Source organism: Pomacea canaliculata, linkage group LG3 (genome assembly GCF_003073045.1).
Source record: "Pomacea canaliculata isolate SZHN2017 linkage group LG3, ASM307304v1, whole genome shotgun sequence".
Taxonomy (NCBI): domain Eukaryota; kingdom Metazoa; phylum Mollusca; class Gastropoda; order Architaenioglossa; family Ampullariidae; genus Pomacea; species Pomacea canaliculata.
Window position 1 is genome coordinate 29,253,894 of NC_037592.1, and position 17,032 is coordinate 29,270,925.

The 17,032-nt window shown below is 38.0% G+C and overlaps 1 protein-coding gene across 2 annotated transcripts; it reads right to left on the reverse strand.

Moving 5' to 3' along the window:
- Positions 1 to 1,367: 1,367 nt before the first annotated feature.
- Positions 1,368 to 11,157, reverse strand: LOC112560082. 2 transcript variants are annotated; one of them, XM_025231655.1, is made up of 6 exons: positions 10,983 to 11,153; positions 8,781 to 10,483; positions 6,999 to 7,057; positions 6,394 to 6,547; positions 5,119 to 5,304; positions 1,368 to 4,735 (listed from the first exon to the last, which is right to left on the reverse strand). In XM_025231655.1, exons 2-6 carry the CDS (start codon positions 9,385 to 9,387, stop codon positions 4,545 to 4,547), a joined length of 1,197 nt encoding a protein of 398 aa, XP_025087440.1. In that variant the 5' UTR covers positions 9,388 to 10,483; positions 10,983 to 11,153; the 3' UTR covers positions 1,368 to 4,544. The 2 variants fall into 2 exon arrangements, with proteins under 2 accessions (XP_025087440.1, XP_025087439.1); XM_025231654.1 differs by lacking the exons at positions 1,368 to 4,735; positions 5,119 to 5,304; positions 6,394 to 6,547; positions 6,999 to 7,057 and having other exon boundaries at positions 9,127 to 10,483; positions 10,983 to 11,157.
- Between the last annotated feature and the right edge of the window lie 5,875 nt (positions 11,158 to 17,032).

Genomic DNA, 17,032 nt, shown 5'->3' on the forward strand with positions numbered 1-17,032 from the left:
GGATGGCGCAGGGTTGGGAGACCCAGACAGACATGGATAAGGTGACCAGACGTTTCGGGGGCGAAAGCGGGACACGTGCCGATGATGGTGTCATCACCGTCAAAGAACGCCGAATCAGCGTACGGTATTCTGATTTTTAAAGACAACCAGGACATTTGATGGACTTGCCAGAAAGCCAGAAAGCGGGACATTGGGCGTCCAGCCCGACGAGCAGGCGGGACACGAGGTCAAAAGCGGGACTGTCCCGCCTAAAGCGGGACATCTGGTTACCTTAGACATGGAAGAAATTGATCCACAGCAAGGCGGAGGCAGCTGGCATGACATGGACCCAAATGGGAAAGACACCCAGAACCAGATCTGATGGCATGGTGTATTTGCAGCCCTGTGATCCACCAAGGGTGTAATGGAATAAGACCATCATAATAAGACAGAAAATGTTTTTACACCAACGATGCCAAAATACTGAAAAGTTTGTGGTGGATAAGTTGTTGGTATTTTACATGGAATCAGCAACTAAGGCTAAATCACAACAAGCTGGTCTAGCGTGCAACTATATTTTTCCACTTTAGCCACAGACCTGTGTTTAATACATGTTCAAATGGAACATGGATGCCAGCTTAACAAATCTTCATCTCAAACAAGTGTTTTGTCTGTTAATTTTTCTGCCCAAAATAAAAGCTTATGCATCAACCGTCTTATGCACACCTGCTGAGCTAACAAGTTAAAACATGCATTCTCCCTCCATTACAAAAAAAAAAAAAAATCAAAACCAAACAAGCACTAAACCTGCAATAAATGCACTGAAAATCTTTTGCTTTACCTACTATGATAAAGCAGTCATCAGTTAAGCTATGTAAAGTACTGTATTTTCATTGAACACCATAGAAGAACAGCTCTGCACATGCATGTGCAAATGAGTAGAAAAAAGTCCTGTCTAGCTCTGTAAACAGATACTACAAGTTAAATTTCATGTGCAGGAGAGATCTAAGCCCACAACCCATGAACCTCATGGTCTTGGTGACAAGTGCATTATCTTGCTGTCTTAAACTCTTCCTGTTGGTGATGTGTTTTACTGTGTGCGCTGGTCAAACTAAAGCCACTGGTAAATTTAGGTCAGAGATGGTAAAAATTGTCATCATTACATGAGGCCACAGAACTTGTTAAAGTATATGTTGATGTACATGCTAAAAAGGATATGTAAAAAAAAAAAAAGATATAGTACACACTTATTTTGATTTGTGCTATTATTTAGACAAGGCCCATTATTACCTTTGTTAACTAGCAGAAAGTGAGTTTTTTTTAAAAGTCACCCTAAATTAATATGTAATCAATATAACACTTGAAAAAAAAAAAGAAAGCCTTAGGCACACTTATTATAAACTTTAATATTCAACATTAAAAATTTTAATAGATCAACAAGAACTTGAAGGCATATCTGACATACAATTAGAAAATTTTATGGTAACAGTGTCATGATAATTATCTTTTGATGAGAATCTCATATCAATGGATCAAAGTAATAAGCAGTTTACATGATATTATCTGAAAAATGTTTAAATTAAGGACTGATTACATTTGAGTAGTCTTAAAACAACAGTCTGAAAGTCTATAAAATAAAGTCTGACAATTTATATTTCATACACTGCATTTATGTAATATACATATGTATATGTTGTGGTTAATTGCTCTAAGGAGTGAGAGTAGTGGGAAATGATTAGACATCTGTGGAAAGTTTCTGGCCTCAGAAACAGTGAAACATAACAGTAAAGGTCATTTAAATAGTGAAATTGTCACACATCTTGATCATTTCTCAAGAACTGAGAATATCTTGAGAAATATTATATACAGTAGCTGTCTCATGTTAAGCTGGCATACAGGCATTCAGTGGAGTAAATCTGTGTACATTTTAAGTTTTAATGCTTGTATTGCTTATACAAGCAAAGAAATAAGTTTCCGCAGATTCCCACAGGTCACATTTAAATTCCATAAAAATCAAAAGGGTAGACAAATGTGAAGACTCAATATGCAGGTTGCTAATAAAATGTGACAAAGATAATTATATAGTATATTTAAAGTGTTATGATCACAGGATAGATGCTATCTACAACAAAATGCAGAATCATGATACATATAAACATGATCAGTTCGGTACTTTTTTGGTACTTCAAAACTAGTGTTTAACAAGTTTTTCATAACTTGCAACAGGTTTCAAAAATTACAGTATAAAAACAAACTGTTGTTAAAGTTTAATAATATTTCATTTATACTTCCTTTTATAGCTGATTATGTTGTATAATCTCTAACACAGTTGAGGTCACACACATAAAGAGGAGGATAACAAGAACCCTAGGTAGTAATAAATAAACCTTTTAAGCAAGTTGTTTCATAATAATATAAAACACAAAATGAAAGAAAAATGTTGGGTTCTTTATCCTTTGCAGTACCAAATATAAATGGTGACTTGGTCTGCATAAGGCTGTTTGATGGAATGATATTTCTTGTATTGTGTGATAAAATTTGATGTAGTATTCACTGCTTTAGTAAAGATCTGAAGAATATTTCCTTATCATTTTAACAATAAAAATATTCATATTGTTTGTAACAATAACAATAACCAACTTTATTTGTCCCAATGGGCAATTTAAATAATTTAAAAAATTTTTGTGCATACTATCATTTTTTCTATTTAAGCTTGTGATGATTTTGTCATAATGATTTCAGACTTAAATATGGTGGACAGATCTGGATGTGTTACTCAATGCAGCCATATAGATCTTCTGTATATCTATCAAATTCTCTGATGACACAATTGTAGACCTCATTTCTGAAATCCATAAGATGGCCTACAGAGGTGAATCCAGAGAGAAAATGATTGGCATGTTGGCATTGTTGTCATCAATGGGGAGTCTGTCAAAAAAGTCCTCTTTTAAGCTTCCTGAAATGGCAGTCTGGATGAATGACCTGATCTGGAGTGCGAACACATCAATCATGAAGAAATGTCTGCAGCAACTACCCTTTATGAGACTTGCACAGATGGGCATGCCTAAGAAGCTCATAGCATGGTTATATCATTCTGTGATTGCAAGCATCTTTTGTTTCTCTGTCACTTTATGGCATAACAGTTCAACCAGTCAGATGTACCACCTTTAGCCTCCCGTAATTTCCAGTGTGTTGCTTTTCTTTCCCAATATGTGTCAAACTAAATTTGTGTACATTTTATGTTTTTAATGCTTGCATTAGATATACAAAGAAAGAAACAAATTTCTGCAATTCTCACAGGCCACATTTAAATTGGCTGGTAAGATTATTCAGGACCCTTCACACCCACCCAACCATCTCTTTCAGCTCCTGCCCTCAGAAAAATGTCACAGGGGATCTGGACAAGGAAATAAGGTTTTCCTCCAGTTTCTTCCCTCAACCTATTCTGCCCATTAACCGTGGAATACGACAGCACCAACTATTTTAGTCTGCCTTTGTGTGAGTGTGTGCATGTGTAGGTGTCTGCATGGGCATACATATTTAATAATTTAATTTCCCTACTGTTAAAGGCAGGCTCAAAGCGCTAGGCATGACTGTCCACAGTTCATGGTGATGGAAAAAGCTATAGTAATGTGGGAGAATAGTCTCAAGTTGTTAATACAACTTCTTTCTGTACATAAAAGAACTCATAATCTAAATTTTCTAGCTCAATCCATTTAACAGCCACCTGCATTCTTGCTGGCAGAAACTGAGTGAGATGCACTGTGGTTTTATCTTTGTGATCTTTATTTCTGCATAATAGCTGACAGACACAGGCCCACTGTCCAACTGAACAATGATCACTTGATGACTAACATGTTGAGAGCAGTCTTGTTTGCTGCCAGTGATGTCGTAAGACTGACTTGCTGGTGAAGAATCAGACAGCTGAGATTCGTAACAAGCACAATGCTTTGTTACTGATTTGTCTGTCATAACTTCTGTCTGTCTTCACCTTCTTGAATCTACGAACTTCATCAGCTACTTGTTTTAGCAAGCCGTCTGCCCCGAGGTCCATGCTGGCTCTCAATGCCCCTGAGTTCAGATCTACAGCTTGGAAAGCCATTGTGTTGTCAGCAGGAACGCAGAATAGATTGATAGAAACTTAGGTCAACGTAGCTAAAATCGCTAGAAGACTGCTAGTATCGATGCTATCACAAAGCAAATTAAAACTGCATGAAAACTTTTAAAGCAAAGGACTGACTGTGGGATCTTCAAAAGAAATTTATGCAGAAAAGACTGGCAGTTGGTGGTAAATCCAAAAGTTGCAGAAGAAAACCAAAGTCAAACAGTCTTGCACAGCAACAACGCAAAAAAAAAAAAAAAAAAAAAAAAAAAAGCATCGCCCTACACAATGGACACCAAAAACACATCAATAAAAATATAAAACGAGCTGACACCACCTCCCCCAAACCTACTAGGTGGAGGGACACCACTCCAATCCACATAGGTGTGGTAAAATGTTGCATGACTTTTTCACACAAATAAAAAAAAAAATCCTTGTTCCACTTGATAAATCAAATTTCTTTTCATATCGTATGATGAGAAAGCAATGGTGGTGAGGATTTTACAAGTAAAAGGTTTGCATCCTCATTAGCAAGTTCTCTTAAAAAGTTTGGGGAAAATGGATGTGCACTGCGATAATGCTGAAATAAATTCCTTATCTGTGACTCGTCCAAGAATTCCTCAATGATTACCACAATAAAACTCTTCTGTAAATCTGAAAAGAAAGGAAAAAGTTTTAATTGTTAGTCAAATTGTTATAATTATAATAATGGGAAAGTTACTTTTTTACACTCAGAGTTAAAAAAAAATCATTTACATTCCTGAAATATTAAATGCCTACTGTTCAAAGGAATGGATGTTTGAGGTCACTGATATAGGACTTTTAGCTACTGGAATTGTATAGCTGTATAATGCAGGAATATGAACAAACCATGCCTAGCCTTGAATTGTTCTTCCCTGTTTAAAATATAAAGAAGGTTTCACCTAATTTTTTGCAGTTTACAAAAATAAGTAAAAAAAAAAAAAAAAATAAAATAAATAAAAAATCTAGCACCAAAAAACCCCTCCCAAAACCAAAACTCCTCCATTGTAACATACCATAGCTGTATGGATTGAACATTTCTGGTGGCCTTTCAGACATCTTCAGAATCTTGCACAAATTCTCAGCACATGAAGCTGTGACTTTTATAAAAATGAGAGGCTGAGTTTTGTTCAGTGTGAATTGGATGCAGGTGAGATCTTCCACCATAACTTCAAAGCAGTAGGTATCTTGATTGAAAACACCTGAGAAATATATTCAAAGCATAGATTTTCCTTGATCTGAATAAAGCAGTTTTGTAGAAAACAAAATTTATGATTTACATGCTGAATCAATTTCTTCATGCAAATTTAACAGAGGGTGGAGTTTTAACTATGATTTTTTTACATATGTAAAGGCATTCTGCTAATCTGAATAAGTATTCAAGTGAATAAGTATTCTATAGTTGCATAATGCACTGCCTGAATAATATGCAGCTTTTTAGCAACAATGCATTCAAGAAATTTCAATGCATTTTCTACAGAAAATTACCCAAATGCCCCTTAAAAAATGTGTTTTTGCAAATGTATACCAATTGTAAACACAGAAGTATAACAAAAACTGGGAAACGCTTTGCAGTTTTACAGATTCTTGATTCTTTCCTCAGAGTAGTCTTTCCCATCCAGAAACTGTCAGAAAGTTTTTAGACCCAACTTAAAATTGTTTTAAATTTTAGTCACCAGTTGCAGAAAAGTAGTAGCTACTCTCTGTGCACAACACACACACATTCACGCACACTCAAGAGTCAATCTGCTTAATATTTTTGTACAATGTATGCTGCAGGTCCACTGGTAGAAAATCTATACTGCAAACCCAAATGAGACAAAAGATCACTTAAAGAAGGTGGACAGGGAGAACTCAATTTCTGAGTAGAAAGGTATCCTGATTCCTGATGCTATTTTCCTTTTGAGAGATGTGTTTTATGCATGAAGATCAGTGTCAATGAGATTTGACAAGTAATGACGTAACATTAGCTTTTCTATGTTTAGGGCATTACACAATGTCATAAGCAATTAGCTCTTTGAGCTGAACTCAAGTTTTTAGGACTTCTCCCTTTACAAATTTCCTTTACACAGAGCTCTCTTGTGTGTTTTATGTTTTTACATTATGGGAAACAGTCATAGTTTCCACCAAAATGGTGATTTTTTTAAAAGCACAAAAAAGAAAACAACAAAAAACAAACAAACAAAACAAAACAAAAAACTGTTGAGTCTGAGGTTAGAGGCAGGTTTACTATGAGTTATGACCACAAAAGACGCTGCAGTTTATTCTTATATTCTTGCTCTGACCCTTACTTGTGATTTGAAATAACAGCCTGTCGTCTTTAAAGTTGACAGAGGTTGCTAATGCTCGCATGGACCCTATCCTTACTGACCGCACTTTTACTTCCACTGACTCAGGCAACTGTACTTGCTGAGTGGACTTTGGCATTGTGATATTGTCTCCATTCTGAAATTAACAGACAGAAGGAATGTTATAAACCTAGTCTAATTTTTATGTGTACTTGCAAATAAATACATCCATAACCATATATGAATGCTTAAGTGCCTGCAATAGATCCAATAGTAGAGGTATGTTCATACTGGGCACAGCTGTGCTGGTGTTGTCTCTTATTTTGGCTTCAAGTTTACTGGTATGACAGATATGTTGCAGTTTTATGGGCTACGACTGTGATAATTTCAATTTTTTAAAATTTAATAACATTGCCATCCAAGTACAGCAAACTCTGGGAAAAACTTGTCACAACAATTAATCACCTGCACAACATTTCCAAATGAAGAATGTGGCATCTGTCCAAGTTTACAAAAAGAAGATAAAAAACAACTTGCAGCACAAAGAATTAAGTGAATGTTTCATAATACTATTTATTAACTATTTCACAGCACCAAATAATACCTACATTTCCTTCACAGCTTGGATAGCAGCATCGTCTCAGTTTACGTTCTCTTTTCCCCTCACCTATCAAACATAAAAATTAAAAATTATTCGAAGCATATTACTTCATTCACTACTTACTAATGATACATACCCAACCAAAGATTTAAGGCTGTCTGCATGCAAAATTATTTAACAAATGACGGAGCTTAGTTTTGGGAGGGACTAGGGACTAATTCCCCAAATAACTCTGCTCTGTTTACGAGATACAATTTTCGAAACATCACTATAATTGCATCATTTTATATCCTGTGCCATCATGACTTTAAACATGTATTTGAATACCTTATATTGGCTGCAGCTTTAAGTGACTTTGGAATGTTGGTTACTTTATCTTTGCTTCAACTCTTCCCACTCCCCCCCCTCCATGGAAAAAAAATTAACAGAAAACGATAAACACTTTTGTGATACTGATGACAGCAGTAGCTTATTTAATGCTGACTAAATTGAACACATAGCAGCCATTAAATGATTTCCAACCATAAAAATAATCCATATGAATACACCATGCATAAGTGTTAAGAGCATGTAAATTAAGCACTTTGCAATAAAGATTTGCTTTCCTTAAACCAGGGATAGCATGCAGAAGTGCACACTTTACCCATGTGTACCCAACTTGCACATTCAAGAAGGCAGAACATCCAGGACCTCACATTTTCATTTTGAATAATTTTTACATAGCATAACTGTTTTTCTGTTATTCTAGATCAGACCTGGGCAAAGGCCGGCCCGCAGGCCGGATCCAGCCCGCCTCCTGTCTCTGGCCGGCCCGCCCGCTGGCCATATATATACTATATATACAGTATTGAGTAAAACTGAGTTAACTATATTAGTCCGGCCCTCTAAAACCATCCCAATTTCTCATGCGGCCCCTTGGGAAAATTAATTGCCCACCCCTGTTCTAGATAATAGTCATATTTTGTGATTACTAACCCATGTATTGCATTTTTTTGGGTTGCTATAAAGACTTATCCAAGTATCAGGCACTGAGTAGCATGCTCTATCAAAAAGACATTGTGAAAATGCCACATCAGATATCTCACATCCTTACAGATAAAAAAAAAGAGAGAGAGAGAGAATATTCAGGCTACATGCATGTAGGAAAATTGAAATTCTTGTTTTGTAATCATAAACAAATATTATTTTACATTTTCAACCTTCAGATCTTGTGCAATATTTGCTTTTGGTAAACAGCAAAAACTGATATTATTAAAAGGTAGCCTTGATGCAAGATTTAACTCTAGAATGAGCTAACCTGTTTGTAACATTTAGCTTAATTTTATGTTTGATTTGGTCTGCCTTTAAAATATGTCACAACAACACAGATCTCTTTGCTAGGGATAAAATCACACAGTACAAAACTCCGCAGCAGTATAGATTTCTGTTAACAATATAGTCAGAGAGACACACTGACAGGGATCTTCATCGAGGTGTAATCAATTCAGTATTAACTTGTTCTTATGGTCACTCTGTCAACCAGAACAGACAAACTTTTAACTACCTTTAACTAGACTCTGTTCATTTAGTCATGGTATGCAAACTTGCAATTGTGGTCACTGTGGGCCTGAATAGACAAAATTTTTAACTATCTTTAACAAGACCCCTTTCATTTAGTCATGCATCACTGATATTATTATTACCCAGACATCAGTAATGCTACAATATGATTAAATGCTAAAACCCTAAACTTCTAAATATTTTGGCTTCACTTGTAAAATGTAAAGTTTTCTAAAGTACAAAAACTTACTTGGTTCTGTAACTAATTTTCCCAATTCTTTGACTTGGTTTGGAATCTCAGTTTGGTCTGATTTTGCACCTGAATTCATGACAAGAATTTCCTTTTGAGGGTTTATCCTGACTAGAGCAACTGCTGGCTGCCTGAAAAGAGGCAGAAACTGCACAGATGTTGTAGCATTCTGTGAGCCATCAGAGCTTTTCTTTGTCACCTCCACTGCTTGTTCTTGTATTTTTTGACATTTTTTTGCCTTAGTAGGTGAAGACTGCTTCTTGATTCTTTTGGCTGTACCAGGTTTTGGTCTTTCTTGAAACTTAGACTTATTTTCCTGGTTCAAATCAAGATGATGCTTAGGAATTCTAACATTTGCTGAGAATCTCAATGCTCTCTGTGTACCAGGGGTGCTCACTTCTTGTTGAGCATCTCTTTGTCCTTGTACATCTGGATCATCCTGAATTTGGCTGTGAGTCTGTAGTGATTTCTTGCTGTAGACCAGAGGAGTAGCTAATAACATCTTGCATTGTACACAAGGTTGTTGATCCATTCTCAGAGGGAGGCTCTTCTTTTTCAGATGGTGAACAGGTGCTCTTTGTAGCATCGATGTCAATGGCATTTCCATCTCCTCTTGAATCTTCAGGCTTGTTTGGCAAATTTGTGCTAATGGTCTGCAATTGGGAGCTTCTGTTTTTAAAGTCCTTTAGCTCTCTGCGAAGTAACACATTTTCTGTTCCAAGGGCAACTACTCTTTCCTCCAGCTGGGTTAACATAACAAGCATACCATCTAGTCTACTCTTCATTTCTCTGTTTGGAGCCTGATCTACATCTTTTGTAGTAGAATCTAAGACTAATGATTGCCCAGCACTTAAATTATGAGCACTTTCAGCATATAAATTCTCTTCAGGTTCATCTGCCAGAATGGAATATTCTTCTATGACTCTGCTAGGCTCCAACGAACCCATAAAGTCTCTTACATGGCTTGATAAAGATGATAATCTTACGCTACTTTCTTTAATCTTGTAGGCAAAGAATGAAATTGATCTACCCTTTACTAATCGGTCTTGATAGGATTTAAGATCCCCGTCACTTAGCAGCATATTTTCAATGTCCTTCTCTGCTTGTTGAGGGCTACTGTTAGTATCCCATCTTGACAGTAGCTGTGACAGCTGCTTCTGTTTTGAGCGGGCAGCTCGAGTTTCATTTTGAAGACGATCATGGAACATATGTACAGCATGTCTTAAACTAGCTAGACATTCATCACGAATCTCTGCCATCACCTTCTGTCCGGCTGTGAAGCGTCTGTCAATGTCATCTTCTGCTGCCCACATCTGCTGTTCTAGCACCTGTTTTTCCTCTGCAAGTTGACTTAGCAGGGATTCCATAACTTTGGCCTGTTTTCTAACTTTTGCCTTCAGAGTATCTTCTTGTTCTGAGGCTGTCAAGTGGCATAGTGCTGTGATAATCTGAACATGGTGGCCTATAGTGTACTTTTCATGATATCCAAAACAGTAAGAACAAATATTGTGTCCACAGTCTGTACATAAGTATTTGGCTTCTGCCCTTATGTCACAAACATCACAGGTGAACGGCTGCAATATGCCCTCTAGGCTCTCTTCAGAAGGAATGTTTCTCTGTGTAGTATTCACAGCACTGATATTGCTACTGAATTCCATGTCATCTGATGTGTCTTCAACTTTTGGAACAATATACAAGTCTGGCTGTTAACAAACAAAACGGGAATAGTTATTCTTCGCCAAGACAGTTAATAAGAGAATGATTTTAATGGATATTTAAAACGTTTCTGGCTATCAATAGTATCACAAAAACTAGGCCAGCTGTACTTATTTGACAAAATATCTCTCACGTCATAGTATAACTGATGGCATGATAAGTGAAAGGACTTTAAGACAGCTTAATATGAAGTGTTTCACACGCCTGTGAACGATATAAACTAACATTCGTTGTATTGATGCGGTGAACCATGCAACGTGGATTGAATCTGGTTCCTGGTACAGTATTAATCCAACAACTTGTCGTATTGTGTCTCCTCATTTAGATATCATGTGACTATTAAACGACACCGGCAGAGAAAAGGCACAAGTTGTGCATAAGAGTTCCTTATAATATAAAAAAAAAGTTATATCTGACACAATTCGGGCGAAAGAATTGACGACTGACGCTGCTATCAGATTAGAAACTAAGCATTGTAGATATTACCTGATCTGCAGCTTCAGTTGACATTTTTGAGACTGTTTATCCTTACTAAAGGCTCAGCACCTTTCAATTTTTTTGTGCAAACGACCAATCTACGGATTAAACACCAAGAATTAGCGTTACCACAATTTTTGGCGCTGATGACCCCGCAAGGGAGATAACACCATGGGATTAGTGGTTACCTTTCTTGTTGTTTTTTTCCCCTCTTCGACCAGTTCGAAAGTTAACAGTGCAGAATAAACGAAATTCCCATTCGAAGCAGTCTTTTATTTTTACCTCAGAGACTCATAATTTCCTTTGAAGAAATAAAGAAATTAATAATGATCGTACATTGAATAAAACACAAATGAATCTAATGGGTGGGCGTAAAATGGGTTTAAAGGGAGACAAGAAAAACATTAGTTACTTTTGTAGCACGGGAGCTATCTCCCCTTAAGTCAGACGTGAACAGATTACACCTAGGCATCAACAAAACAAAAACAAATACAGACAACATGTAAATAATCAAACGGAGAAATACACATTAAAAGCCAAAAACAAGACATCTTGAGTGGAAAAAAAAGTGAATTTGAGGAAGCACACAGAGTCGACTGAAAATATGCATGGAGTAGTTACAGCTAATGGGAGGGAAAGCAAGACTCATGGTCATGGAAGACGTAGGTTCTAGCGGCCAGGCGTGACGGGAGGGGAAGGGGGTAATTGAAGATCAGGGAGGGCTGCTGTATAAGAAAAGGAAAATGGGGGTGGGGGGTGAACTGACCGAGGCCGGGCCCGTATCCGAGAAAAGAATACTTTTGCATGACAAGTGAAGAAATTGAATTTTAAGTTTGCAATATACTATTCCCAGGTCAAATGGAGTAGCGAGGAGGGCCCTCAGTCCTATTGGGCTGGGGATAGAGGTGTGGCCACTAGTCAGCGCGATCATGGTTGCGTCAAGCTGGACGCACTTGGTGTCGGAAGGTCGCTGGACACTGATTTGCTTGACCATTTGCATCGAGACATGGAGATATAGATGGGTTTATTCGGTTTATCTGCCATTAGCGTAAAGGTGGTCTGTGCGCAATTCCAACTGACAGTAAATGGGAATGTAGGTGACAGATGTGGGGCAACCCTGTGAACAGAGGGAGTGGAAGCCCACAGAATGAAAGCGAGAAGTGTAAAAAATGTTAACAATTTCCCCGTAGTTACTTAAAAGGACACAGTGAGACTTTTTCTTCTCCTACTTATCCATTACCAGACATACAACTACACTAGTCTACGCAGAAGGTCCTTGTAAACAAAGCATCATGATATAGTATTAGCACCATGCAGTCACACTAATATAGCAGTCGACAAAATAGAATGAATGATTACAAGAACACGGCGCAAAAAGGCTCATAAATTTTTCATGGTGGTGTTAAAGGAAGACAACGCTCATTTAATCCTTGTTCAGTATCTTCACTGTCAGCAAAACCTGACTGCCAGTTGCATGTGAATTGGCATCCACAGCTTGTTTTATGGTGAAAAAGATATGATCTTTAGACCTGTTTGCGTCTCGTCTTGTCTCGTTAACGCACATTTAGTCCTTGTCAAGTCTCTTCACTGCCAACGAAATCTGATCGCAATACGCATGTAAGTTGTGGTCCACATCTTGTTTTAATGTGTGCAGATGACGTACAGAGCAGTAATGAACGTTGTCATTATGCGCATGCGCAGATCATACCAAGACGATCAGTCTTCCCAGACATCTGGGACACGCGACTCAGGCGACCGACGATCGAGAAACATCGGTGTCTGTCCCGCCATGTAATCGTCTGAGTCCCCTCTATCCCGTAATGGACGTTAGTTGTGTGTCCCTTAAAATTTACCTTATCGTTTCAATCCACTTAATATAAATTTATGTTTCCATGAAAAAAAATTAAAAAAACTTTAATAAAGGTCGGGGGTTGTAGTGGATTTAGAAAAAAAAAATATGCAGGGCAGTAGACCGACTTTTGGTTGACCAAGCTGAATTCCTTCTCCAAAATACTGTGAAAAACCTTACTCTTCAAAGAAGGATTCACCAGAATGGAAGCATTTTCCCCAATTTGACTTTCTTTCGCTCTCTCTATGTGTCTATCTATACTGGATGTATAACAAAGACAAAGCAATTTACTTTAATAATCTCCATGAAATCCAAGATATTGATTAAATCAGACATTTATTAATTATTACTAATATCCACTAAGCAATTAAAAAATATCTAGATATTACAGGTAGAATTTGCCAGCCTATTTAGTTTTGCTTCAGTCTCATTCCATTCTTTGACTAACGGGCCCAGTTGAAATTCCCACTTACTTAAAAAAAACTCAACTTTTATTGTGATCCGATGGCAGATTACATGACTTAGTATCTGTTGTATTTTTATATAAAAATATTATCTGCCGTTTTTTAAAAAGTAGTTATGATTACTCGAATACATTATGAAACTATATTACACTCATTTTTATTAACCCATTATGCATTATGCCTTTATTATTGATCAGTTCATCCTGTACTTTTTTTTATTTGACTGATGTATCCTGACTTTTTTTGTCATCTCCCCTACCAAACAAAACGCGTCGACATGTCAACTCCAACCTTTGTTCAACAGCCTTTGATCTCTCTTGGGGTGAGTGGTAGGAATGAACGCCTTTGATCAGTCGGTAGAACTTCAAAACGTTTAGTAACCCTCCCTTATGACATATCTCTTTCATTTTTTCCCCCCAATCCTCGAGGATGGGGACGAGTGGCAGTTGCAAGCGCTAATGCTCCACTAATTTCTTGCATGAAAATTGAGAGATAATTAAGTGTACAACAGTAAAAGCTTTGAAAGCTATCCAACAGCAAAAAATAAATAAAGCAAGATCCCATGGACGTTAGAAAGAAAAGAAATTAAAGCTGTGAAAAATATCACAGCAACTCTTTTTCTCAGAGGAAAGTGCTTTCTTAATTAACTGTAACTGTTACATACAAATGATCACATGTGATAGAATGCACTGTAATGTGAAAAAGGAGAGCTAAATGCAGAAAAAAAATCAGTAAACATGCCAGCATGATTACAAAAATATGAGCACATTTTGAGCATTGCTGTTATCATTGTGATCATGTTTTTAAATGCTGTCTGAAATAAAATGAAAATTCTCGTACTAAAACGTGAAGCTTGTGACAGTGTGCACTTCACATTTTCTTCTTTAAGTTTTTCACCCCAGTCCCGCTCTATTTCATCTGTACCAACGGATGGAATCTAAATCAATCTTTATTTCCACACTGATGACTTCCGTCAGAGATCGATATAGGCGGACCTACGAGAAAGCAAGATTTGGGCTTTGGGAGGGTTTCTAGTTTCACGATGTTGCGGCAAGTACTGACGAAGGATTTCAACAACACTTCAAATACCCTCTCAAGATTTTTCCCGTCGAGTTTTTGAACTTGTTAGGGATGCTACTTTAGAAGAGCTGTGAGGGCTATTTCAAACTTGCCGAAAAAGTGGAGAGCGCAAGAATCCATTCCCGACGATTTAGTCGACTGGGAAAGTTACCTGCGCGACACTGGTATCAAACCAGCACGTCTCTCGGTTCTGACACCAGTACTCTAACCACTCAACTATCTACTTCACCTTTATAAGATACGCACTTCACTATCTTTCCCCTCGCCCATGTAGAGCGAAATCACGTTTAGATGGAAGCCATTTCCCATCAAAGCAACTATGTCTGAGCACAAGCTATTTAAGGGGAGGTAAGGCGTAACGCTTTAGATATTAAGGTTTGCAGTCGCGTCCCGTAGACCGTGACTTCACAGCTTCACGTTGGTAAATGCCTGTGAACAACACAAAAAGTAGACATGAGTTTGTTTGGTTTTTTTTTTTTGTTGTGGTGAAATAAAACAGAAAGTATAGGATGTGTGTGATCCTGCAATGCTCAGGAAATAATGGGTTATCAATTGCTTTGATATGAGATTCATGAGACAACGATGTAGAGCCAACTGGGCTGACCTCAGTTTTGTCATTTTCAGTTTGTTGGTGGACCTCCGGGCTTTTACAGCCTGCTATTGGCTGTGTGGTGGTGAAGACCTCCTGAAGCTGAGAAAACGACAACAAAGGCTAGCAATATGTATCTTACATATATTTGTGATACTGCAGAGATAGGTGGACGACGGGAACATTTTATTAGACATACATGAATAAATAAAAGAGGTCCGAGAATAGAGCCTTGTGTGTACGTTCATATGTGTGTGGGTGTGAGAGGGATAATGACACAAGGCGGATTTGATGCTTGCTTACGTTTGTACGTTTATGAAAAGCGCTTTGAGCCCCTTGTTAACGGTGTTATTTATTTTTCTTTATTAAGCTCCAGAACCTTACCAGATAGGTTTTGCGATAGACATAGATCCATGAAATCTGTTAAAGACAATGAATAAGAAAAACCAGGGTTTTGGTCAGTGCATGTACCACATCGCTCTTATTTTATAGTAACCTCTAACCTTTTACTCATTTCCTACTCATTGACTACGACCCTTTCACACTTTTTTTCCGTGCTTCTTTGTTTAGTTCACACTCCACAACTGTTCTCATTACAAATAGCCTGTTTGTGTATTTTATCTAAACTCTATCCTATCCTTCTGTCTTCCCCATGGGTCTTTTCGTCAAATTATATCACACAAACACAGAGCGACACAGTGATTTGCAGGAGCAACATAAAGCTTACAACATAAAATCTATACATCGAGACTCTTATCATGTAAAGCATTATCTCATTGTTTCTATATACAGTGATTCGCATTCACAAAACCTCCGAATATATATACATGTATATGCATTTCTTCACAGCCTATTGAGTACTGGTCAGACCCAGTGCAGCATGATGCTATTATGGAAAACCATGATGGGAAGCAAAGAGACTTCGCTGATCCCTTGTTGAGGGTGTTGACTTCTGAACAAACAAGCTTGTTTGTACGGTGCAACATTGCAAGCAAGTAAATGTGATAAGAGCGATGATATGTGATATTGTAGAATTTACTTCTCCTTTGCTACAATATCGACAACACATCTGTATACATGTAGATTCATTGGAAGTTGCCAAAAATAGCAAAATTACTTTGCACTGACTTTTTGTTTTTAGTATTGTGAATGTATTATTATGACCTGCACCTCTCTTCTAACCCGCAGGATGAAATGACAAAGATTATAGTCTTCCCTCCTACGCAGGAAATCATTTGAGCACAAAACAGCTAATATGAGGCTTTTGGGAAGAGCACTCTAGTGAGACACGATATCCAGGTTCACATCGGAGGTAACTGGCTGGCGTGAACTCGAGTCTGACACGACAAACATACCAGCTTCTAAAGTGAAGCGCACATGAATTAATTTCTACACTCACCTGGGGCCATACAAAGGGCTTTTTGATCCCCTAACCGCAATCGAGAATGACGAACATTATACCTGACATACACACCCCACAATAATAACCTACGAGTTCGACTCATCAGGTTTCGATTCACTTCTCTGTCTCCGGTGCTCTGATCATATTAATAAAGCTCTACGTACCTCCCCTCCCACACACCATTGCCCCTCCTGATGGAAACCGAGAAAAGTGCGTGCCCTCTAAATGACTTCAGATGGGTGGTCTGGAATCTGTTGGAAGTCACAAAGAAGCTAGTCGCTAGCAAGCATGGCCACCTCTGTAGTTGGGACCAGTCAGGCGCATTGTCGCGCGGTCAAGTTCCCTCTTCGCTGCGGTGTCCTCTCCTTCCCTGCGAGCCTCGCAGACAAAAGGGAGATTGCACCAGGCTAATCATATGCCGCACCTGACTTTTTTGTTCTCTGCCAAGGAATGTTCCTTGCGATGTGAAGAGAAGGAGGGATTGAATTCTTCAAGATGTATCTCAGCTACCCCTTTCAGAGGGCGTTGCGTAGAGTCTCGTATCATGCGCGAATGGTGAGAAGCAGGAGAGCAAGGCAGTTAGCCCTGTATCTCACATCTCACCCATCACGCCCCACTAGAATGTCTGGTTCTGCAGCGTAACCATATCAAACGTGTATGTGTGTGTGAGCGCGC

What these genes read in the sequence shown, in the direction of transcription:
- LOC112560082 (XM_025231654.1), bottom strand. Translation starts at nt 11,006, where the DNA reads ATGTCAACTGAAGCTGCAGATCAG. An exon ending in CAACTGAAGCTGCAGATCAG is followed by an intron (nt 10,484 to 10,982) that starts GTAATATCTACA and finishes GTTTGTTAACAG; the next exon opens with CCAGACTTGTATATTGTTCC.